Source organism: Hippocampus bargibanti, linkage group LG08, assembly GCF_051943395.1.
Source record: "Hippocampus bargibanti isolate YZ-2025 linkage group LG08, ASM5194339v1, whole genome shotgun sequence".
In the NCBI taxonomy this organism is placed as follows: domain Eukaryota; kingdom Metazoa; phylum Chordata; class Actinopteri; order Syngnathiformes; family Syngnathidae; genus Hippocampus; species Hippocampus bargibanti.
In genome coordinates this window covers 2780001-2803246 of record NC_142741.1, presented here as the reverse complement: position 1 = coordinate 2803246, position 23246 = coordinate 2780001, and the positions used below count along the sequence as shown (strand labels likewise).

The 23246-nt window shown below is 39.3% G+C and overlaps 2 protein-coding genes across 5 annotated transcripts in view; one reads left to right on the top strand and one right to left on the bottom strand.

Annotated features, from left to right (window-relative positions):
- Window positions 1-23: 23 nt before the first annotated feature.
- ppig (peptidylprolyl isomerase G (cyclophilin G)) lies at window positions 24-11426 on the bottom strand. Of its 2 annotated transcripts, none has more exons than XM_089003102.1 (13): window positions 11291-11426; window positions 10678-10761; window positions 9452-9526; window positions 9054-9161; window positions 7532-7576; window positions 7342-7429; window positions 7217-7246; window positions 6123-6262; window positions 5885-6059; window positions 5620-5799; window positions 4155-4239; window positions 3913-4052; window positions 24-2773 (listed from the first exon to the last, which is right to left on the bottom strand). In XM_089003102.1, exons 2-13 carry the CDS (start codon window positions 10736-10738, stop codon window positions 1852-1854), a joined length of 2049 nt encoding a protein of 682 aa, XP_088859228.1. In that variant the 5' UTR covers window positions 10739-10761; window positions 11291-11426; the 3' UTR covers window positions 24-1851. The 2 variants fall into 2 exon arrangements, with proteins under 2 accessions (XP_088859228.1, XP_088859229.1); XM_089003103.1 differs by having other exon boundaries at window positions 10678-10752; window positions 11291-11412.
- Window positions 11427-12063: 637 nt separating this feature from the next.
- fastkd1 (FASTK mitochondrial RNA regulator 1) overlaps window positions 12064-23246 on the top strand; it is a 12838-nt gene continuing 1655 nt past the window's right edge. The window contains exons 1-12 of one of the 3 annotated variants that reach the window (XM_089003099.1): window positions 12069-12169; window positions 12474-12904; window positions 12981-13049; window positions 13128-13253; window positions 14270-14668; window positions 16168-16278; window positions 17983-18114; window positions 18191-18677; window positions 19979-20093; window positions 21189-21317; window positions 22508-22639; window positions 22703-22816. In XM_089003099.1, the coding sequence (XP_088859225.1) occupies window positions 12567-12904; window positions 12981-13049; window positions 13128-13253; window positions 14270-14668; window positions 16168-16278; window positions 17983-18114; window positions 18191-18677; window positions 19979-20093; window positions 21189-21317; window positions 22508-22639; window positions 22703-22816 (2152 nt within the window). In that variant the 5' untranslated portion in view covers window positions 12069-12169; window positions 12474-12566. Of the gene's footprint in view, window positions 12298-12473; window positions 12905-12980; window positions 13050-13127; window positions 13254-14269; window positions 14669-16167; window positions 16279-17982; window positions 18115-18190; window positions 18678-19978; window positions 20094-21188; window positions 21318-22507; window positions 22640-22702; window positions 22817-23246 lie in introns of all 3 variants that reach the window. The other 2 variants (XM_089003100.1, XM_089003101.1) reach the window with 2 other exon arrangements.

The window sequence follows — 23246 nt, the reverse complement described above, 5'->3', positions numbered from 1 at the left end:
TACAACAAAGAGGGTGCAGAAAGTAAGAACAATAATACATTTAATTTATAAGCGCCTTTCAAAGCTCTCAAGGACACTTTACAGTTACAGTATTTTTTTTTTCTGCGGGTGAGCAGTGGCAGCCACACCCGCCAGCGTTCACTCAACCCGGAAGTAACAAAGTAAAAAAGCATCTAGCTAGCATCTTCGAAGACAATAGCAGTCACCATCCGCTATTGATACAGAAGGACTTCTTTAATCGATCGCAAACATTTATGCTTTCCTCTTCAGAACTATTTGAATCATATTCATAACTGGATGAGTAACAAGAAAGCATCTTTTTTTTCAGAATCTGAACTCTTTGAAGCCATTGTTTTGATTCTGGAGCAAGGCAGTTTGTGAAGGAGTATTCTTGGCGTGATGCCACGAATAAGGGGGCGGGACTTTCTGAAGCTGCTCAGTTTGAAGCTCATTTTGTGGCAGTTTTGGGACACTTGAGTAATTTTTATGGGTGTTTTGCAGTTGACTAAAAATATCAGCCTGCGTTTTTTGGGTATTTTAGATGCTACAAAATGTTTTTCTGATGTCAGGAAACAAAAAATGGTATCGGTTGTACCTTTAATAATTACAGTGGAACATTGCTAATTGTTTTTTGTAAAAACAAAATGGTGTATTTTAATTCCATTCTACAGAGAGAAACGCCAAAAACCAGAACATTCCATCCAAGTAGGTTTTGTTGAACTCGCATCGGGAGCATTTTTCACATAAAAAAAAATGACAGCAAAAATACAGCGAATGGAGGGGGGGGGGGGGGCGTGAAGATAAAACCTCAAGGTCTTAAAGAAGCATGCATCTTTTTTTCTCTTAAATCAAATGTTCCACTTCAAAATAAAAATGTTAAACAACCAAACAAGGTTCAGTAAAAAAAAAAAAAAAAGTATTACAGTAAAATGTTTTATTGTGTGTACCAAATACAGTGATACCTTGGCTTACGAACCTAATTGGTTCCCAGACAGAGTGTGTAAGGCGAAAAGTGTGTATCCCAAAAATTATTTTCCCATCGGAAACCATTAAAATGAGAATAATCCGTTCCCAGGTCCCCGTAAAACATACTTTTCTACTTTCGAATTTTCTAAGCCTTAAAATTAAAACTACACAAAATATACATTTTTTACCTTTTATGTATAATAAATGTGCTATGGTATTATGATTAAAGAAATAAACTGTACTATACAATAAAGTCGTTTTATTTACCTTTGTGATGGTCGTTGATGGCTTGATGGAATGGAGTGGTCAGTTTCATCAACATTAAACTCTTGATGAGGAACCTAGCCTTCTTCTTTCACCATTTTGAGGAACGATCCCTTGAAGGTGCTTTCTGTGCCATAATTTTACCTTGTTCCTCATCAATGTCTCTACTGCGAGACTAATAAAGGCAAATCCAATCCTATTGTGGTTGTTTAGCTGGCTTTTTGCATCAAGTGTACAGATAGCTTGTGCGGGTTTATTTGTGCAGCCTGATTGATGGGATATTTTAACCTTGCAGTCTACACTCTGCCTTTGAACTATCAAATTTGAAACTCTCACTGCCGTCTGCCCGTCTCTTTAATGTTTAAACCACCTCACCTCACTGCTGCGTTCTTGACCAATCACGTGGCTTGAACCGAAGACTGGGGGCGGGGAATAGAGGACCAAAACAAGCCGGCTGCCGTTTTCTTGTTAGAACGGGCTCGTTCGTGAACGACACATCACTCATGATGGCAGCTCAGTGTGTATCCCAAAAAATAGTTCCTATGCAAATTTTGTCCTAAATTTAACGTTTGTAAACCGAGGTATCACTGTAAAGGGAAAATAACTAATTTGGAGAGATTTTCAGTCGCTGCGAGAGCTTGAACGGGAGCGATGGCGCCTGTTGTCGCTTTTGCCTTTGGTGGCGTCGCTTCTTTTTCTGTCTCTGGAGGCGCTTTTGGATCTGGGGCGTTTGGAATCGGGGCTCTTGCGGCGTTTGCGTCGCTCGCGGTCGCTGTCGGAGCTGCTGCCGCTACTACTCGAGCTATCGCTGCTGCTACTACCGCGTCGTCGCCTGCGCTGGGCGTCCTCCTTACGATCTTGACTGCGTCCCCCGCGTCCGCTTTTGCTTCTGGAGCGCCCGCTTCGGTACGAATCGCGGGTTCTGCCGCGTTCGCGGCTACGCGTGCGTCGCCTTTTGTCATCCTTGTCGTCGGCGTGACGCCTGCGCGCCCCCCTGCTGCTTTCCCTCCCCCTTTGGCGATCTTTTTGTCGTTTTTCATCTTTGTCCTTCTCTCGGTTTCTGCTGCTCGATCGGTGTCGCTCTTTGGAGCTTCGGTCTTTACTTTGCGATTTTGTCCTCGTTCTTTCGCCGTTGCTGGTTTTGGACTCTTCTTTCTTCTTGCCGTCAGATTCCTGCTCCTTGTTTTTCTCTTTGGCGACGTGATCGCCTTCCTTCTCTTTTTCTTTCTTGTCGGCATTTGGCTCTTTGCTTCCAGAGCGATCTTTCTTCTTCTCGTCGTGGCTTTTATGCTTGTGGCTCTTCTCTTTGCTTTTGGATCGTCTTCTTCTCTCCCTGCTTTTGGATCTTCTGCTCTTTTCTCTCTTTTTGCCTTCCTTGTCGCCCGAATCGTCCTTGCTTTTGGATCTGCGCGATTTGGATTTCTTGTCCTTTTTCACGTCGTCTGCGTGCTCGCGTTTTGAAGTGGAGGTCCGGCGCTCTCTCCTGTGGGGGTTAGCGGCGGCGGTGGCGGCGGCTTCGTCCTTGTCCTCGCTCATGTCGCCTCTGGGAAAGACAACAAAAGGCACATTATTTTGAAGAAGTCCAAGATGGGGCCCGAGGAGCCACTTGTCAGCATGTATTTTCTTTTAATAATAATAATAATAATAATAATAACACATTTGATTCATCAGCACCTGTCAAAACTCTCAAGGTCACTTTACAGTGACAGGATCCATTTTTCTATGGGTGAGCAGTGGCAGCCACATGCGCCAGCGTTCACTCAACCAGGAATAACTCAAATAGATCAAGTTAGCTAGCTAATAGATGACAAATAGATCGCTAGCTAAATAGCTAGTTAGAAGGCTAATAAATAATAATAATAATAATACATTGCATTTATAAGCGCCTTTCAAAACTCTCAAGAACAGAATAACTCAAGTAGATCAAAATTAGCTAGCTATTTTGTCACTTTGAGGAGCGCCGATCCGTATGTATAACTGTCGCGGCTTGGAATTGAAGCGGATTTACAGTACGTGGGACAGGAGATGCGAGACAATTTCTTTTCGTCAATGGATGCTCCAGTTTTTAGTGTTTGCGTTTCACATTTAGCTTGTGGCAGATGTGCACATTTCATCATGACGTCCCTGATCCACTGGTGAAAAGGACGCTTTGATCCTCTCCTCTTTCATCTAGAACTGCTTCATGCAACAAAGAGGGTGTAGAAAGTGCTTAAGATATAATAATAATAATACATTTTAGTTATAAGTGCCTTTCAAAACTCTTAAGGACACTTTACGGTCACAGGATATTTTTTTCTGGGGGTGAGCAGCGGCAGCCACACGCTGTATCTTATGTGTCACAATATACAGGTAACATCCGACTTACGACCGAGTTCCGTTCCGACCAAACGGTCCTAAGTCGAAATGGCGTAGAATTAAAATGTTAAAAATAGGGTCTATCGGTCGTGGTCGTAAGTACGGGTGTTTGTAAATCGGATGTTAACAGTATGCAATTTTGTTTTTTTTTTGTTTTGACTTCAAGATGGCGCCGCGAGAGTGTCCGCCTTTACAGCAGCTCCTGTATTTTGTTTTTCTACTTCTTCCTTTCCTTTTACTTTCATCACTTTGCCGCTGTGAAATGTAAATTTCAACCACGGCGAGTATAATAAAGGCGAATCGCACTCCAATCCAATCCAAACTTGCCTGTCTCCCTTAATCCAACGCTCTCCCGTGACTGCCCTCATCCTCTGACGTTGCAACTCCAGGCGCCAGTGGGGCGGAGTCTCGCTGCGGCGAAAACGATCCCTGGATCGCGAACGGGAGCGTGAAGGAGTTCTGTATCTCTGCGTGCGAGTGGGGAAAACGAGATGAAACGGTGATTCTTTTGCTTTTGCAGATGCGGAGGTGGGGGTGGAACGACTTTGTGGAGAGCGTACACAACTCACCCTGGGGCCCCTGCCTTTGATTTTCCGGCCAGATCGCGTCATGACCAATCTTCTGTTATACATGGACTGAGAATTGTATTGCGATCTGTTGGGAGGGATGCAATTCACAACACAAATAGAGATACCTATGTATCAAGTATTTTACGGTGTATAAATCGCACCCCCTAAATGAATGGTGTATTTTCAAACTTTTTCCATATACAGTGATACCTTGGCTTACGAACTTAATTGGTTCCCAGATAGTGTGTCAGGTGAAAAGTGTGTATCCCAAAACTTAATTTCCCATTGGAAACCATTAAAATGAGAATAATCCGTTCCCATAAAACGTAATTTCCTACTTTCTAATTTTCTAAGCCTTAAAACTACACAAAATACACCTTATTTTATGTATAATAAATGCGCTATGGTATAATAATTAAAGAAATAAACTGTGCAGTATAATAAAGTCATTTTATGGACCTTTGTGATGGTCGGTGATGGCTTGATGGAATAGAGTGGCCAGTTTCATCAGCATTAAACACTCGATGAGGAACGTAGCCTTCTTCTTTCGCCATCTTGAGGAATGATAGCTTGTAGGTGCTTTCTGTGCAATAATTTTACCTTGTTCCTCATCAATTGTGTTCTGTTTAGCTGGGTTGATAGCTTTTTGCATCAAGTGTACTTGCTTCAAGTGTGCTTGTGGATTGGATATGCCTTTATTAGTCTCACAGTGGAGAAATTTACATTTCACAGCAGCAAAGTGAGTGCGGGTTATTTGTGGAGCCTGATTGATGGGATATTTTAACCTTGCAGTCTACACTCTGCCTTTGAACTATCAATGTTGAAACGAGTCTAAATTTCAGCGTTTTCGATCAATTTTGGCACTCTCTGCCGTCTGCCTGTCTCTTTAATGTTTAAAACACCTTCCCTCACTGCTGCGTTTTTGACCAATAACGTGGCTTTAACCAAAAACTGGGGCAGGGAATAGAGGACAAAAAAAAAATGTCGGCAGCCATTTTCTTTTTCGGAGAATGGCTTCACTCTGTCTGTAAATCCCTCTCTCACTGCTGCGTTCTTGACCAATCACGTGGCTTTAACCGACGACTTGGGGCGGGGAATAGAGGACCAAAACAAGCCGGCTGCCATTTTTTTGTTAGGAAAACGGGCTGGTTCGCGAACGACACATTGTGGCAGCCCCGTGTGTATCCCGAAAATGGTTTGTATGCCAAGGTAAATTTTTTTATAAATGTAACGCTCGTAAACCGAAAAGTTCGTAAGCCAAGGGGTTCGTAAACCGAGGTATCACTGTACTTCACATACAAGGCGCATGGCTATCTTCTGAAGAAAATAAAAGCTTTTAGGTGTGCCTTATACATTGGAAAATACAGTGTTTTACGAATAATTGCTACAGAATAATAAAATCCACGACATTTAATTTGTAATTTTTTTCCCTAACTTTGTTTGGAGAGCCGCGAGCGTCACCCACCTATCTCGAGGCCGCTCGCCTATGATTTCTTTATCCTTCTCAGGTTCTTCTTTTTTTTGCTCCACCGGAGAGAACCTCATCAAGAAGCGATTCTCAGGCACGGGAGGTATTTCTTCTGGCCGCACGGTGGACGTGACCTCCTCCTCTTGTTCTTTCTCTTCCACATTTTCAGGCTCGTCCCTGTGTGACAACACGACGGGTGTCAGAAATAAATAGCCGTTTCCAAAAAAAAGTTCGTAAAATAACAGGCGGTTAAATCAAGTACTTCTTTTTATCCTTCTTCTGTTTCTTCTTTTGCTTTTTGGCTTTCTTTTTTTGCTTCTTGGACTCCTTATCCGATTGGTCGGAGTCAGAGGATGATTCCGAGGAGCTGTCCGAGTCACTGGAACTCTCGCTGGAACTTGTCGAGGCGCGCTCTTTCTTTTTGTCACGTTTCTTGGCTACGGGAAATGTCAGACGAGGTTGAGATTGAAATACGCTGCAGAAATGGAACGTAAACTCACCTTTTGATTTGGGAACAAGTTCTCCGCAGTTTAAAACTTTGATTTCGGCATAGGGTCTGCTGTTGGGATCCGTTTTCTCATTCTCCATAGTTTGTACGACTTCTTGACCGGAAATCACATGGCCAAAAACCACATGGACACTGTCAAAAAGCAAAACAATCAAGGACTGATACAGTGATACCTCGGTTTACGAAGCCCTTGGCTTTATGAACTTTTCGGTTTACGAACGTTAAATTTATGAACATTTTACCTTGGCATACAAACTATTTTTCAGGATACACATGGAGCTGCCACAATAAGTTCGTGAACGAGCCCGTTCTAACAAGAAAATGGCAGCCGGATTGTTTTGGTCCTCTATCCCCCGCCCCATGTCGTCGGTTAAAGCCACGTGATTGGTCAAGAACACAGCAGTGATGGGAGGTAGTTTAAACATTAAAGAGAGGCAGACAACGGAGTGAGAAAATGGATAGAAAACAGAGAAATTTGGACTCGTTTCAACTTTGATGGTTCAAACGCAGAGTGTAGACTGCAAGGTCAAAATTCCCATGAGTCAGGCTCAACAAACAACCAGCACAAGCCACCTGTACACTTGATGCAAAAAGCTATCAACCCAGCTAAACAGAACACAATTGATGAGGAACTAGGTAAAATTATTGCAGAGAAAGCACCTATAAGGAATCATTCCTCAAGATGGTGAAAAAAGAAGGCTACGTTCCTCATCAAGTGTTTAATGCTGATGAAACCGGCCACTCCATTCCATCAAGCCGTCAACGACCATCACAAAGGTAAATAAAACCACTTTATTATACAGTACAGTTTATTTCTTTAATTATAATACCATAGCACATTTATTATACATAAAGTATGGTATATTTTGGGTAGTTTTAAGGCTTATAAAATTTGAAAATTATGTTTTATGGAGACCAGGGAACCGATTATTCTCATTTTAATGGTTTCCTATGGGAAAATAATTTTGGGGATACACAATTTTCGCCTTACACACTGTCTGGGAACCAATCAAGTTCATAAGCCAAGGTATCACTGTACTGATATGTGCCTCGCGCGGCTAATTACACCCGAACAAACACGCTTACCCGTCCAAATGGGGAGTTGGTTTGGTGGTTCTAGGAATCAAAGAAGAAGAAAAGACCACATTCATAAGCAAAATAATACGCAAAGCCAATTCGGTAATAATGAGAGAAAACCTCCGGATACTTACATGAAAAACTGTGATCCGTTTGTATCTTTTCCTCTATTGGCCATAGATAGCAAGTACTCCTTGTTATGTTTCACAGCAAAGCTTTCGTCTGGGATTGGGGGGGGGGGGGGATTATAGGGATTGCAAAATTGTACAGCCATTTTCACGCCAGTCTTCTTTTAATCAAGGCGCAATGGGGGTTTTTTTTTACCTTCGAAAAAGCCCCCGTAGATGGATTCGCCTCCTCTTCCATTGCCTAAAAAAGGAAAGTAGATCAGTATAAAGTAGATGCTAATTTGCGATATACCTCATACTAATAATAATAATAACAATACATTTCATTGATAAGCGCCCTTCAAAACTCTCAAGGTCACTTTACAGTTACAGGATAAGTTAGCTAGCTATATGGCTAATAAATAGCAAGCTATCCAGCTAGCAAGCTATTAAGAAGTAACTCAAATAGATAGAAACCTATCCAGCTAGCTAATAGATAGCTAATAATACATTTAATTTATAAGCGCTTTTCAAAACTCTCAAGGTCACTTTACAGTTACAGGATAAGTTAGCTAGCTATATGGCTAATAAATAGCAAGCTATCCAGCTAGCGAGCTATTAAGAAGTAACTCAAATAGATAGAAACCTATCCAGCTAGCTAATAGATAGCTAATAATACATTTAATTTATAAGCGCTTTTCAAAACTCTCAAGGTCACTTTACAGTTACAGGATCTAGCTATATGGCAAATAGATAGTAAGCTCGCCAGCGAGAGAGCTAATAGCACTCGACGGGGATGTAACTCAAATAGATAGAAAGCTAGCTAGCTACCTAATAGATAGCTAATAATAATAATACATTTAATTTATAAGCGCTTTTCAAAACTCTCAAGGTCACTTTACAATCACAGGATGAGTTAGCTAGCTAGCGATGTAGCGAGCTAGCCAGCTAGATAGCTAATAGCACTCGATGTGGAAGTAACTCAAATAGATACAAAGCTAGCTAGCTAATAATAATACATTTAATTTATAAGCGCTTTTCAAAACTCTCAAGGTCACTTTACAATCACAGGATAAGTTAGCTAGCTAGCTAGACAGCTAATAGCACTCAACATGGAAGTAACTCAAATAGATAGAAAGCTAGCGAGCTAGCTAATAGACAGCTCATAATAATAATACAAAGAAGGAGAAGAATAAATGCTAATGCTATTAGCTAGCTAATAGCACTCAACCTAGAAGTAACTCAAATAGATAGAAAGATAGCTAATAGATAGCTAGTAATAATACATTGAATTTATCAGCGCTTTTCAAAACTCTCAAGGTCACTTTACAATCACAGGATAAGTTAGCTACCTAGCTATAGCAGCTAATAGCACTCAACCAGAAAGTAACTCAGATAGAAAGCTAGCTAGCTAATGGATAGCTAATAATAATAATAATAATAATAATAATAATACATTTCATTTATAAGCGCTTTTCAAAACTCTCAAGATCACTTTACAGTCACAGGATACGTTAGCTAGCTAGCTATATAGCTAGTCAGCTAGATAGCTAATAGCACTCAACCAGGAAGTAACTCAAATAGATAGAAAGCTAGCCAGCTAGCTAATAATAATAATACAAAGAAGAAGAAGAAGGACAAGAAGAAGAAATGTATGTTCATGCAAAAAAAAAATAACTATTATAATAAAAATAACTATTAAAAAAAGATTCCAAGAAACCTTTTTTCATAGTAATCACCTTCACTGAAGTCCCCTCCTTGAATCATGAAGTCTTTCACAATGCGATGGAACAGGCATCCTTTATAATGAAGCGGTTTCTGGGTTACTTTACCGACACCTTTCTCACCTGGGAAGAAAATACATCAAGAAATAAAAGATCAATGAATCTATATTGATTGGATTGGATGTAACTTTATTCGTCTCGCAGTGGAGACATTTACATTTCACAGCAGCAAAGTTATGAAAAGGAAAAAAAAAAAGAAGTAGAAAAGGAAAATACAGGAGCTGTTGGAAAGGCAGCTACTCTCGCGGCGCCATCTTGAAGTGCAAAAAAAAAATAAAAAAATAACGAAAATATAATATAGAAATATATACATTTTGCTTGAATATTATTTTTGTGAAATTTTTACAACTCACCAGTGCAAAGGCATCGGAAGTTTTCACATGTTTTGGGACACATGTCTGTAAACAACTCGATGATGATTCGCCCGACTGCAAAGAAAATAGATTTTGTAAGTCTAAACACTTGTTGCTTAAATAATCTTTTTCCCCCAGTATAATCATCATCATAATAATAATAATACATTTCATTTATAAGCGACTTTCAAAACTCTCAAGGACACTTTACAGCACAGGTGTCAAAGTCAAGGCCCGCGGGCCAAATCCGACCCGCCACATCATTTTTTTCGGCCCGCAAAAGCAAATCAAACTTGTTAAATTCCATGATGATTGCTAAAATCTGAGCCAAAATTTCATATTTTTGGATGTCAACCACAATAAAAGTCATTATTCTTGACTTCAGATTTGAAAACGAGTTATTCGTTAATTTGCTGTGTGCTCTATATGTAATATTTGAAGGGATTTAAACATTCTAATGGGTTCCCCGAATTTATAACGGCCCTCGAGAGGAAACCATAACTACAATGTGGCCCGTGGCAAAAAATGACTTTGACACCCCTGCTTTACAGTCACAGGATATTTTTTCTGTGGTTGAGCAGCGGCAGCCACACGCGCCAACTATCAACTTTGATAGTTCAAAGGCAGAGTGTAGACTGCAAGGTTAAAATATCCCATCAATCAGGCTCCACAAACAACCCGCACAAGCCATCTGTACACTTGATGCAAATAGCTATCAACCCAGCTAAACAGAACACAAATGGATTGGATTTGCCTTTATTAGTCTCGCAGTAGAGAAATTGATGAGGAACAAGGTAAAATTATCGCAGAGAAAGCACCTTCAAGGGATCATTCTTCAAGATGGTGAAAGGAGGCTATGTTCCTCATCAAGTGTTTAATGCTGATGAAACTCCATTCCATCGAGCCATCAACGACCATCGCAAAGGTAAATAAAATGAATTTATTATACAGTTGTTTATTTCTTTAATTATATTACCATCGCACATCTATTATACATGAAATAAGGTACATTTTGTGTAGTTTCAAGGCTTAGAAAATAAGAAAGTTATGTTTTATGGGGACCTGGGAACAGATAATTCTCATTTTAATGGTTTCCTATGGGAAATATTTTTTGGGGATACACGCTTTTCGCCTTACACACTCTGTCTGGGAACCAATCAAGTTCGTAAGCCAAGTTATCACTGTACTAAGAATCATCCAAACACCCATGCTGAAGACTTTCTTACCTGATGCGCTTCCAATTCCGATGTCAAAGAAACACCGAGAACGTTGAACCTTGATCCCCATGATGACAAGAGTTGCTGAACCACCTCAACGAGAAAAACCATCCATATCAGTAACACATTGATAAAATACCAAATATGTCAAAATCACCTATCACTTAAGTGTTCCTTCTATTTATTGACAAAGTAACACACATAGAAAACGCTGTGGGTAAAAAAAAAACTCTAAACCTGAAGTGATAATTGATTCGTACATTTTACGACTTGAGGTCAAGTCGCGCCAGCTCATCTCTATTTGTATCCAACTGACATGCTAACTTTAGCCTAGCTCGCATTTTAGGCACTTTGTCCTGAAATTTCACATTACACGGAGAAAAAATATAAATTATGTAAATTAGGACGGTTTCTTGGACATATACTCATTAAATTGTCGTTTCTAACGTTCATCTTGAGATTGATCCCAGCATGTATTTGCACAGGCCGCTAGGCTAACACTTAGCATAATTAGCCAGGCAACATGGACGGATACCCGGCTGGCTACACTCAAGAGCAACTTGGACGATTTTGAACGTATAGCATACACAAGCAAGTCGTGTTTAATGCAACCTTATATCACCTGAAAAATAATAATCTTAGCACTCCATGTAGAAGACGTTTCTTTCAAAAGGCACGGGTTTTCATTCAACGTCCACTGCTCGTCCGCTTACGAAGATGGCGCGATGGAGACGTCACGTCAGGGCATTTTGGGAAGGAATCGTTCGCGACTTTTTTTGTGTGTTTCCGGCACACGGTGACTACTTTACGGCACTTCACGGGCTCTACCAGAGATCTTCTGAAAAGAAGATGACATTTCCCCCTCTTTTTACCTTTACTTTTTTTTATTTAGCTTTTTTAATTAAGCATCTTTTTTCCTGCTCTTTTAATTGTTGTGGATTGACCAAAGGTTTAAAAATATTGGTCGACTTAATTTTCAAAGTTTCTAATAAAAATGAGCTTTATAACACCGTATCAACATTCATTAAAATAGGAACGATAGCCTAATTAATATTGTAGGTGGTGTGTTTCCACCACAACGCATATTAGTAGACGTTGGGAATTATAAACGTTGGCAACTTCTCCAAGTATTAATCTTTTAATGTTACAGTAATTTTTGCAACTTGGAGAGAAGCAAATTTATTAAATAGGAAAAAAATATAAATACATGTATTAAATAGGGAAAATGCAAAAGCATCTATAGACTTTAGCGTTTCTGACAACGGGACACGACATAACATACTTAGTACAGTGGGGGTGAAATTATTGTTTTGTCAGTGTTCCAATTTAGAATACTTTTATATAATTTTACGTACGTATGTTTTTTCACCAATTCACTCGCCTACATGATTACGATGCTTTTTTTGTTGCTCAAAACGCTCACGAACTAAAACCAGGAAGTCAAAACCAGGCCCGTGTTGGGTATACGTCACGTGATACGGAAGTAGTGCCTGCATCCAAAGTAAGTTTGACTTTGCAAGGATGAACTTTAATCGTTGTGACCCCTTTTTCTGATATTTTATCCACGTGGATGTGTTTAAAATGTATATTTCTCAATGAACGTACGCGGAAACCGCAGCGATTAATTTTGTAAGTAATGGTCGCTACTACCACGTGAATAGCGCGTTACAAAACTGATTACCCAATTCACCGTTGACTGAAGGAATTCTCATCTTTTTAACGTTATTTCTAACGTATTTGAGTTTTTTGTGTTATACAGTATATATAATTACATAGTTGTGTGCATTTGTTTTTTTTTCATCTAGAAACCCCTTGTGGATGCCACTCACCTTATCCCCGTGACATTGTGGTGGACAGTAACATGCAACAATGAGGTTGATTGTGATCTAACGCTCAAGATGATGTTCCGGCTTCGGGTTGCGCGTCTCGGCTTTCGAAGGTTCCTTCACAAGATCCCGGTAAACCGGGATCAGTTTCTGGATCAATTGCGAACTTGCTCTGATGAAGATAACGTGTTGGATTTGGTGGGTAATAACAAGGCCAAACTCAACGTGGATCACGTGAGTCTGGCCGTGAAGATGCTCTGGTACTTCCAGAAAGAGAAACCGCAATTGTTGAGAACGGTTCAGCTCATCAAGAATCACCCGCAGTTCTTGACATTGCGGGTGTTGGCTGAAAATAAAATTGCACTCATGGATGATGTTATGTTGGTGGATTTACTGTATAGTTTTCTCAGGTGTGTGTAATGAAGATACGAATATTTATATGCAGCCGGTGCAAATTCAACATGCAATTTTACTGTTTTATTCCAGGCTAAATGTGGACCCTCATGACTCGCTTGTTCAGCAATTGATTTCAGAGGCTTGGTTAAGATTAGACAAGTGAGTATTTTTTTTCTTCTTCAAAATGTATTGATCACTTGTGTTCACTTGATTTGATCCTTATTGTATATTTTCCAGACTACCTTTGGCATCCCTGTCCAAGTTCGCCATCTGCCTTGCTGATCAGCAACTTCAACAAAGTGCTCTGATGGGCCATATTACCAATCTTGTGGATCAGAAGTTGTCATCCATAGATGATGCTAGGTTGGTCGAATGATTTTTTTGGGGGATAATTTCAGTTCTGAGCCTCTGGAAAGACACGAATAAAAATACAGTAATACGTTGGCTTACTAACTTAATTGATTCCCAGACAGAGTGTGTAAGGCGGAGCCCATTCTCCCAAAAAGAAAATGGCTGCCGACATTTTTTTGTCCTCTATTCCCCGCCCCCAGTCTTCGGTTAAAGCCACGTGATTGGTCAAGAACGTAGCAGTGAGGGGAGGTGATTTAAATATTAAACAGACAGGACGAGAGAGAGAGAGAGAGAGAGTGACAAAATGGATAGAAAACAGTGACATTTGGACTCGTTTCAACTTTGATAGTTCAAAGGCAGAGTGTAGACTGCAAGGTTAAAATATCCCATCAATCATGAACTGATTGAATCAATTGTGTCTGTAAAGTGTCCTTGAGAGCTTTGAATGGTGCTTAAAATGTAATGTATTATTATTATTATTAATCAGGCTCCAAAAATGACCCACACAAGCCATCTGTACACTTGATGCAAAAAGCTATCAACCCAGCTAAAAGGAACACCATTGATGAGGAACTAGGTAAAATTATCGCAGAGAAAGCACATACAAAGGATCATTCCTCAAGATGGTGAAAGAAGAAGTTTACGTTCCTCATCAAGTGTTTAATGCTGATGAAAGCGGCCACTGCATTCCATCAAGCCATCAACGACCATCACAAAGGTAAATAAAACAATTTTATTATACAGTACAGTTTATTTCTTTAATTATAACACAACAGCACATTTATTATACATAAAATAAGGTATATTTTGTGTAGTTTTAAGGCTTAGGAAAGTAGAAAATTATGATTTATGGGGACCTGGGAACGGATTATTCTCAGTTTAATGGTTTCCCATGGGAAATTATTTTTTGGGATACACACTTTTCGCCTTTCACACTATCTGAGAACAAATTAAGTTCGTAAGCCAAGGTATCACTGTAATGTCATTTTATTATTACATTTTTAGGCTATTTGTTTTTCCTGCTTTAGGATCCTCACCACGTTCCTCATTAGCATTTCATCGCTGGTGTCGCAACGTCTACGGGATGCCCTGATTCGCCGCGCCGACCACCTCCTGGACAAAATGGATCCATCCAACTATAACAACGCTCGCAGAGTGGTGCAATTCTTACGCAACATTAAATACAGCCACAGGCCACTGTTGGAGAAATGCAATCAGATCGTCCTTCGCAACACTCCCAGAATGGACGCGGAGAACATTAGCATTTTTTTAGGACTGTATCAATCGTTGCAGTTTAGCAATTGGGACTTCAGACTTGCTGCGAAACAACGACTGACGGAACTTATCGAGTCAAGCACCGAGCCGCTTTCTTTTACTAAACTCTTTGCTGCACTTGCACCCATGGCAAGTTCAGAGATCAGAGACAGGTTGGTAAGGTCATTTTATATTTTATATATATTGTATATTTTATATATATATTGTATTCTATTTGTGATTGTATTTTATTTATTATACTACCTATGCTTGTCTGTGACTATAAAGTGTACTTGAGAGCTTTGAAAGGCGCTTAAAATGTAATGTATTATGATCATGATTATGATTATTAGTATTAGTCGTATTAGTATTAACATTAGTATTAGTATTAGTAGTATTAGTATTAACATCAGTATTAGTAGTATTAATAGTACAGTATTATTAGCATTAGTAGTATTAGTAGTATTATTAGTATTAGTATTAGCATTAGTAGTAGTATTAGTATCAGTATTATTAGTATTAGTAGTATTCGTATCAGTATTAGTAATAGTATTAGTAGTATTAGTAGTACAGTGTTAGTAGTATTAGTATTAACATCAGTATTAGTAGTACAGTATTAGTAGTATTAGCATTAGTAGTATTAGTATTAGTAGTATTAGTAGTATTAACATTAGTATTAGTAGTACAGTATTAGTAGTATTAGCATTAGCATTAGTAGTATTAGTATCAGTATTATTAGTATTAGTAGTATTAACATTAGTATTAGTAGTACAGTATTAGTAGTATTAGCATTAGTAGTATTAGTATTAGCATTAGTATCAGTATTATTAATAGTAGTATTAGTAGTAGTATTAGTAGTATTAACATTAGTATTAGTAGTACAGTATTAGTAGTATTAGTATCAGTATTAGTAGTATTAACATTAGTATTAGTAGTACAGTATTAGTAGTATTAGCATTAGTAGTATTAGCATTAGTATCAGTATTATTAATATTAGTAGTATTAGTAGTAGTATTAGTAGTATTAACATTAGTATTAGTAGTACAGTATTAGTAGTATTAGTATCAGTATTATTAGTATTAGTAGTATCAGTATTCTTCTTATTGTTATTATTATTATTATAGCCAAATTAGAAGCATTTCTCCGAAAAATAATATAGCAATTTTCAGGTATCTTTTTTTTCTTTCCTTAGCATTAAGCTAGCAACCTTTTTTTTGTAGGTTACAAAGTTTGATTAAAGGACAACCGACACCATTTTTTATGTTTCCAAACTGACATTAGAAAAACGTTTTATAGCATCGAAAATACCCAAAACACGCAGGCTGATATTTTTTAGTCAAATGCAAAACACCAATAAGAATGAGTTAAATGACAACCGACGCCTTCAGACAAGTTGCGTCGATAATTTGTAAAATCACTTGAAATTACTTCTACTCAGCGTATTTTACAAAGATGCCACCAATTTAGCTATATTTTACGTTTTAAGACTCCCGCTGAATATTCAGTGCGATTGTTCCTCAATCAGTTCTGAATATGATTCAAATAGTTCTGAAGAGGAAAGCATACATGTTTGCAATCGATTAAAGAAGTCCTTCCGGATCAATTCGAACCAAATTGATTTTATTTTATTTTTTTTGTACAGTCCATAATTTCAAAATAAAATCACTTTCAGTTTGGAGAGCACGGCTCTCCTTTTGGCTGATGAGCTCGGCGCACAGCAAGCGTTGGCCATTGCGGAAACTCTTGAAGAGATTCAAAGCAGGAACCTACGCTTGATAAACAAGTGAGTGCAATTTTTGGTTACTTTATATTTTATATTTCGTTTTGTTTCTTAAATGAAGTTTAGTTAGCATTTCTTTTTTAGCAATTTTGACAGTGTGTTATTTTTCCCCCAAAAATACTTCATTTGGCTTTGATTAGTTTTAGTATTAGTTTTATTTAATTAGTTATTTATTCGTTCATTTATTTGTTTATTTTTCAGTTTGTTTCTTTATTTATCTGTCTAGTTAGCGGAAGAGAGCAGGCAGAACGTACGTTTTGGCTTCTATCTGTCGAGCTAGCTAAATGCCTGTCTTTCGAGCTAGCTAAATGTCTATCGACCGAGCTAGCTAAATGTCTGTCGACCGAGCTAGCTAAATGTCTGTCTGTCGAGCTAGCTAAATGCCTGTCTTTCGAGCTAGTTAAATGTCTATCGACCGAGCTAGCTAAATGTCTGTCTGTCGAGCTAGCTAAATGCCTGTCTTTCGAGCTAGCTAAATGTCTATCGACCGAGCTAGCTAAATGTCTGTCTGTCGAGCTAGCTAAATGTCTATCGACCAAGCTAGCAAAATGTCTGTCTGTCGAGCTAGTTAAATGTCTATCGACCGAGCTAGCTAAATGTCTGTCTGTCGAGCTAGTTAAATATCTATCGACCGAGCTAGCTAAATGCCTATCGACCGAGCTAGCTAAATGCCTATCGACCGAGCTAGCTAAATGTCTATCGACCGAGCTAGCTAAATGATATCTATCTGTCGAGCTAGCTAAATGTCGACGGACAGACAGACAGAGCTAGCTGAATGTGTCTGTCGACCGAGCTAGCTAAATGTCTATCGACCGAGCTAGCTAAATGATATCTATCTGTCGAGCTAGCTAAATGTCGACGGACAGACAGACAGAGCTAGCTGAATGTGTCTGTCGACCGAGCTAGCTAAATGTCTATCGACCGAGCTAGCTAAATGATATCTATCTGTCGAGCTAGCTAAATGTCGACGGACAGACAGAGCTAGCTGAATGTGTCTGTCGACCAAGCTAGCTAAATGTCTATCGACCGAGCTAGCTAAATGATATCTATCTGTCGAGCTAGCTAAATGTCGACGGACAGACAGACAGAGCTAGCTGAATGTGTCTGTCGACCGAGCTAGCTAAATGTCTATCGACCGAGCTAGCTAAATGATATCTGTCTGTTGAGCTAGCTAAATTATATCTGTCTGTCGAGCTAGCTAAATGTCGACGGACAGACAGACAGAGCTAGCTGAATGTGTCTGTCGACCGAGCTAGCTAAATGTCTATCGACCGAGCTAGCGAAATGATATCTGTCTGTTGAGCTAGCTAAATTATATCTGTCTGTCGAGCTAGCTAAATGATATCCGTCTGTCGAGCTAGCTAAATGATATCTGTCTGTCGAGCTAGCTAAATAATATCTGTCGAGCGAGCTAGCTAAATATTTGTCGACCTAGCCATCTGTATGTTTGTGTGTCTATCTAGCTAGCTCTCTGTCTGTCTCGCTAGCTAGCTCTATTCAAGCTATATTCGTTTATTCATTCAAGACCAGATTGTTTTTTTTTCCCGGAGTGCCAATTTTTCCAACAATGGTCAAAATATATATTGTTTATTGGCTAAAACAAATAGTCTGACACAACCGAAAAAAGAACAAAGTCATAAGGAGCTGCTGTAAGTACATACTGAGCTAATCAGCTCCAGCATTTAATTTTTTTTTGTGTGTTTCCAGGATTGTATCCGTCCTCCAAAAAAACCTTGGCGTCTACAAACCAGTGGAAATTGGCAGAATCACACAATCCCTTTCCCTGTTACATTATCATCATCCATCCCTCTTCACCAAATTACGAAACATCATCGTCACGTAAGTCCATCGCCAATCGTCATTGGTCAAATCCATCCACGTGAAAAAAAATCTCCATTCAACTATCACTCAACAGATTCTTACAACGCAGCGTCTACCCATACGAAGTCACCATGTTGACCCGCGTGCTATCTATGCTACCATCGCAACGCCCGGAGGAAAGCGTCTTGTCGCGGGTGGAGGCGATGGTACCCCAGTGCGACCTCAACGACCTTTGTAGTATTTCCTTAGCTCTGGCCAAGTGGGTCCGTAACGACCCGTCGTACCGTCACGGTACGCCCAGTCGGTACATGGGACTTTTGCAATGCCTCAACCGTTGCGGACGCGAAAGGCTGCAGACGGCCGACCGGTTGGATCTGCTTCTTGAGGAGCTAAGGTACATTTCGGGGGAGTGGTTTGAAGAAATTCTGCTGGAGGAGACCACGACTACTCTCAGAAGTATGATGGAGCAGATAAATTGGACCATCGTGCCGGATTTATGCTTCTTCTTAACCAGGATCAATCATCACTGCGCTCCCCTAATGGAGCGTATCGCGGACGTGGCCATTCGAGACATTGACAAGGTGATTTACTGCACATCGCTAAATTTGAATACAGGAGCTCCCCCTACTTACGAATATTCAACTTACAAATAATGGTACATATGAACATTTTTTTTTGGAGTAACATATGTAGTATTCTCTCCAGTTGTACATGTATATATGAAAAGGTTTCTTCAACCGTCATCTGAACTTCTTTGAAGGTGTCGGACGTTTCGCTTCTTATCCAAGAAGTTTGGTCAGCGAACTAAAATTTGCTGGTAGTTTTGGCCCTAAATATTCCCTATTCCCTGCTGCTACACTGACTACTTCTATTGTCCCGCCGGAGTAAGGGGTCTAAGACTGGCCTGATTGCCCCATTTGATCTGGTATCACCTGATCAGCATAACTAAGCCTATGTTGCCTAAGAAGACTGTTGTAGGAACGATCCAAATTGAATCTCACCCCATTTAGCGATTTAGTGAAGGGTTTTTGCTGTTTTATGAAAATAGCTTCTTTTACTCCCCTTTCATATTTTTATAGAGCATATATTTTATTAAATGTTTATTTTTTAGGACAAACCAATACAGGTTACTTATATACATACTAGCATGGATAGTTAGCTATCTATTAGCTCTCTAGCTAGTTTGCTATCTATTAGCTATCTACCTAGCTATCTTTTAGCTATCTAGATATCTAGTTGGCTAGCTAGCTATCTATTAGCTCTCTAGCTAGTTTGCTATCTATTAGCTATCTACCTAGCTATCTTTTAGCTATCTAGATATCTAGTTGGCTAGCTAGCTATCTATTATTTAATAGCTAGCTATCTATTATTTAATAGCTAGCTTTCTGTCTATTTGAGTTACTTCCGGGTTGAAATACTGATATAAACCTTAAACATACTCATATGGCTAGCTAGCTATCTATTAGCTGTGTATTGGATTGGATTGGATATGCCTTTATTAGTCTCACAGTGGAGAAATTTACATTTCACAGCAGCAAAGTGAAGTATTAGCTATCTAGCTAGCTCACTATCTATTAGCTATCTAGATAGCTCGATAGCTGTCTATTAGCCATCTATTAGCTAGCAAGCTAGCTAGCTAATAGATAGCCAGCTAGATAGTTAATAGCTAGCTAGCTAGATAGCTAATAGCAGACGTATAGCTAATAGAAGGAATTCAAGGCTTTTGGGTGCTCCTCATACACCAGAAAATACGTATGTCGAAGTGAGTTGAGGAGTTTCATTCAAGCAAGTAGTGCTTGGCAGCCATTTTGGCAATACACAACATTTTATTATTTTCAGCAGCGCTTGGTATTGATATATAACAGTTGTTTCCCTCTTTAAGATTCACCACTCGGCAACGTACGCCATCCTGCTTCCCTTTTCCGTCCTCAATTACGACTCTGAAAAAGCAGACGAGCTATACGACGTTTGCGTGCGGCGCATCACTCCTCATATCAGTGAGTAAGCATTTTCTTTGCTGATTTCAAGCGTGCGTGCGAATTAATTGTGAAGCAGTGGGAAATTACCAAAAAGACGGTGGTAAAATGGCCCCCGGGGGAATGGCATTTCAGGTTATTTTATAGACAACCATAGAAGCATATATCCTCATTTAGCATTTCTCTGGATAATAATATAGCAATTTTCAGGTATCTTTTTTTTTCCTTAGCATTAAGCTAGCAACCTTTTGTAGGTTGTATAGTTTGATTAAAGGACAACCGACATTTTTTTGTTTCCTAACTGACATCAGAAAAACGTTTTATAGCATCTAAAATTCCCAAAACACGCAGGCTGATATTTTTAGTCAAATGCGAAACACCAATAAAAATCACTTAAAGTGTCCCAAAACTGCCACAAATGAGCTCGAAACTGGGGAGATTCAACAGAGAGAGAAAATGAATAGAAAACTGTGAAATTTGGACTCGTTTCAACTTTGATAGTTCAAAAGCAGAGTGTAGACTGCAAGGTTAAAATATCCCATCAATCAGTCTCCACAAATAACCAGCAGAAGCCATCTGTACACAATTGATGAGGAACTAGGTAAAATTATGGCAGAGAAAGCCCCTCCAAGGGATCATTCCTCAAGATGGTGAAAGAAGAAGACTACGTTCCATCAAGCCATCAACGACCATCACAAAGGCCAATAAAACGACTTTATTATACAATACAGTTTATTTCTTTCATTATAATACCATAGCACATTTATTATACATAAAATAAAGTATATTTTGTGTAGTTTTAAGGCTTAGGAAGGTAGACAATTATGTTTTATGGGGACCTGGGAACGGATTATTCTCATTTTAATAGTTTCCTATGGGAAATTAATTTTTGGAATACACACTTTTTGCCTTACACACTCTGTCTGGGAACCAATTAAGTTCGTAAGCTAAGGTATCACTGTACATTATTTGAAATGATAAAAAAAAACAGAAAATAGGAGGAAAACGTATACGTTAACAGGTATGTATTTATTTATGAAACATATATTTTATTTTGAGTAAGAGCAAAACACAAATGTCCTAAAGGAAAATGAATCCCACTCACGCGTTATCCAGGTTCCTTTGACCCTCATCTATCGGTTCTGCTGGCCTACACCCTGGCCGTAGCGGACTGTTTTCCCGAAGAACTGATCCGAGAAATCTTCAGCATCGATTTTCTCGGAAAGCTCGACGCCCAGCTGGAAAGTATGCGCACAGTTTTGCTCCAAAGTCATTTGAATATTTATTCTCTGTCCATCTTAACTCATTCACTATAATAATAATAATAATAATAATAATAATAATAATAGATAGATAGAAAGCTAGCTAACCAGTTAGTAGATAGCTGATAGCCAACAGATAGATAGCTAGCCACCTACATAGTTATATAGCTAGCCAGCTTGATAGTCAGCTAATGCGCTGAGTAGCTAGCCAGCTAATAGATAGCTAATAGATAGCCAGCCAGCCAGCTAACCAGCCAGTTATCTTACAGATAGCTAACAGATAGATAGCCAGCTGGATTGATAGCGAATAGTAAGGTAGCTAGCTAGCCAGATATCTAATAGATAGCTAATAGCTAGCCATTTAACTAGCTAGCTAGCTAATAGACAGCTAACCAGCTTGTAGATAGCTTATAGCCAACAGATAGATAGCTAAAATAGCTAGCCCCCTAGATAGTTATATAGCTAATAGCTCGCTAGATAGTCAATTAGCTAATACAATGAGTAGCTAGCCAGCTAATAGATAGCCACCCAGCCAGCTAGATAGCTAATAGATAGCTAACAGCCAGCTTACAGACAGCTAACAGATAGCCAGCTAGCTGGATATATAGCTAATAGTAAGGCGGCTAGCTGGCTAGATATCTAATATATAGCCAGTTAATAGACAGCTAACCAGCTAGTAGATAACTAATACATAGCCAACAGATAGCCACCTATATAGTTATATGGCTAATAGTTACCCAGCTAGTCAATAGTCTGTGGATCCTGGAATTGGAGTGAAAATAGCCAGCCAGCTATATAGATAGCTAATAGATAGCCAGCTTACAGACAGCTAACAGATAGCCGCTAACTGGATAGATAGCTAATAGTAAGGCCAGCTAGATATCTAATATATAGCTAATAGATAGGCAGTTAGCTAGCTAGCTATCTATTAGCTAGCTATCTGTTATCTAGCTAGCTAGCTAACCCTAACCTAGCTAGGTAATAGATAGATATATTAGTGAGCTAATAGATATATAGCGAACCAGCTAGTAGATAGCTAATAGATAGCTAGCTAAAATAGCTAGCCACCTAGATAGTTATATAGCTATTAGCTAGCCAGCTAGTCAATATTCCGCGGATCGTGGAATAGGAGTGAAAATGCCAATGTCCGTTTCATTTTTCTTACCGCTGCAGCCGTCACCAATGCGTTGAACATGCGCACCCGACTTCGCCTCATGGAGCTGAACCGCGCCGTGTGCCTCGAATGTCCCGAATTTCAGGTGCCCTGGTTTCACCAGAGCTACTGCCAACAGCTGCAAAAGAAATGTAAGAGGAAGTTTGTGGTGGACGTTTGGTCTTGAAAAGTCATTTGTCAAATTTGTCTTCCAGCGAATGGATCCATCAGTCCTGTCCAAAAGCAGATCCACAAAATTTTGGGGGAAATCCTCGGCGGGATTAATTTTGTCCGTGTTGCCGGGGTCACGCCGTATTTTTACACTGTAGGTAAGTCATATGGTGACGCAGGATGATTCAATACAATACCTTGGCTTACGAACTTAATTGGTTCCCAGAGTGTGTAAGGCGAAAAGGGTGTATCTCAAAAATTAATTTCCCATAGGAAACCGTTAAAATGAGAATAATCCGTTCCCAGGTCCCCATAAAACATAATTTTCTAATTTTCTAAGCCTTAAAACTACACAAAATATACATTATTTTATGTATAATAAATGTGCTATGGGATTATAATTAATTAAATAAACTGAACTGTATAATAAAGTCGTTTTATTGACCTTCGGAGTGGCCGGTTTCATCAGCATTAAACACTTGATGAGGAACGTAGCCTTCTTCTTTCACGGCAGCCACACGCGCCAGCGTTAGTTATGCTGGACTCATTTCAACTTTGATAGTTCAAAGGCAAAGTGTAGACTGCAAG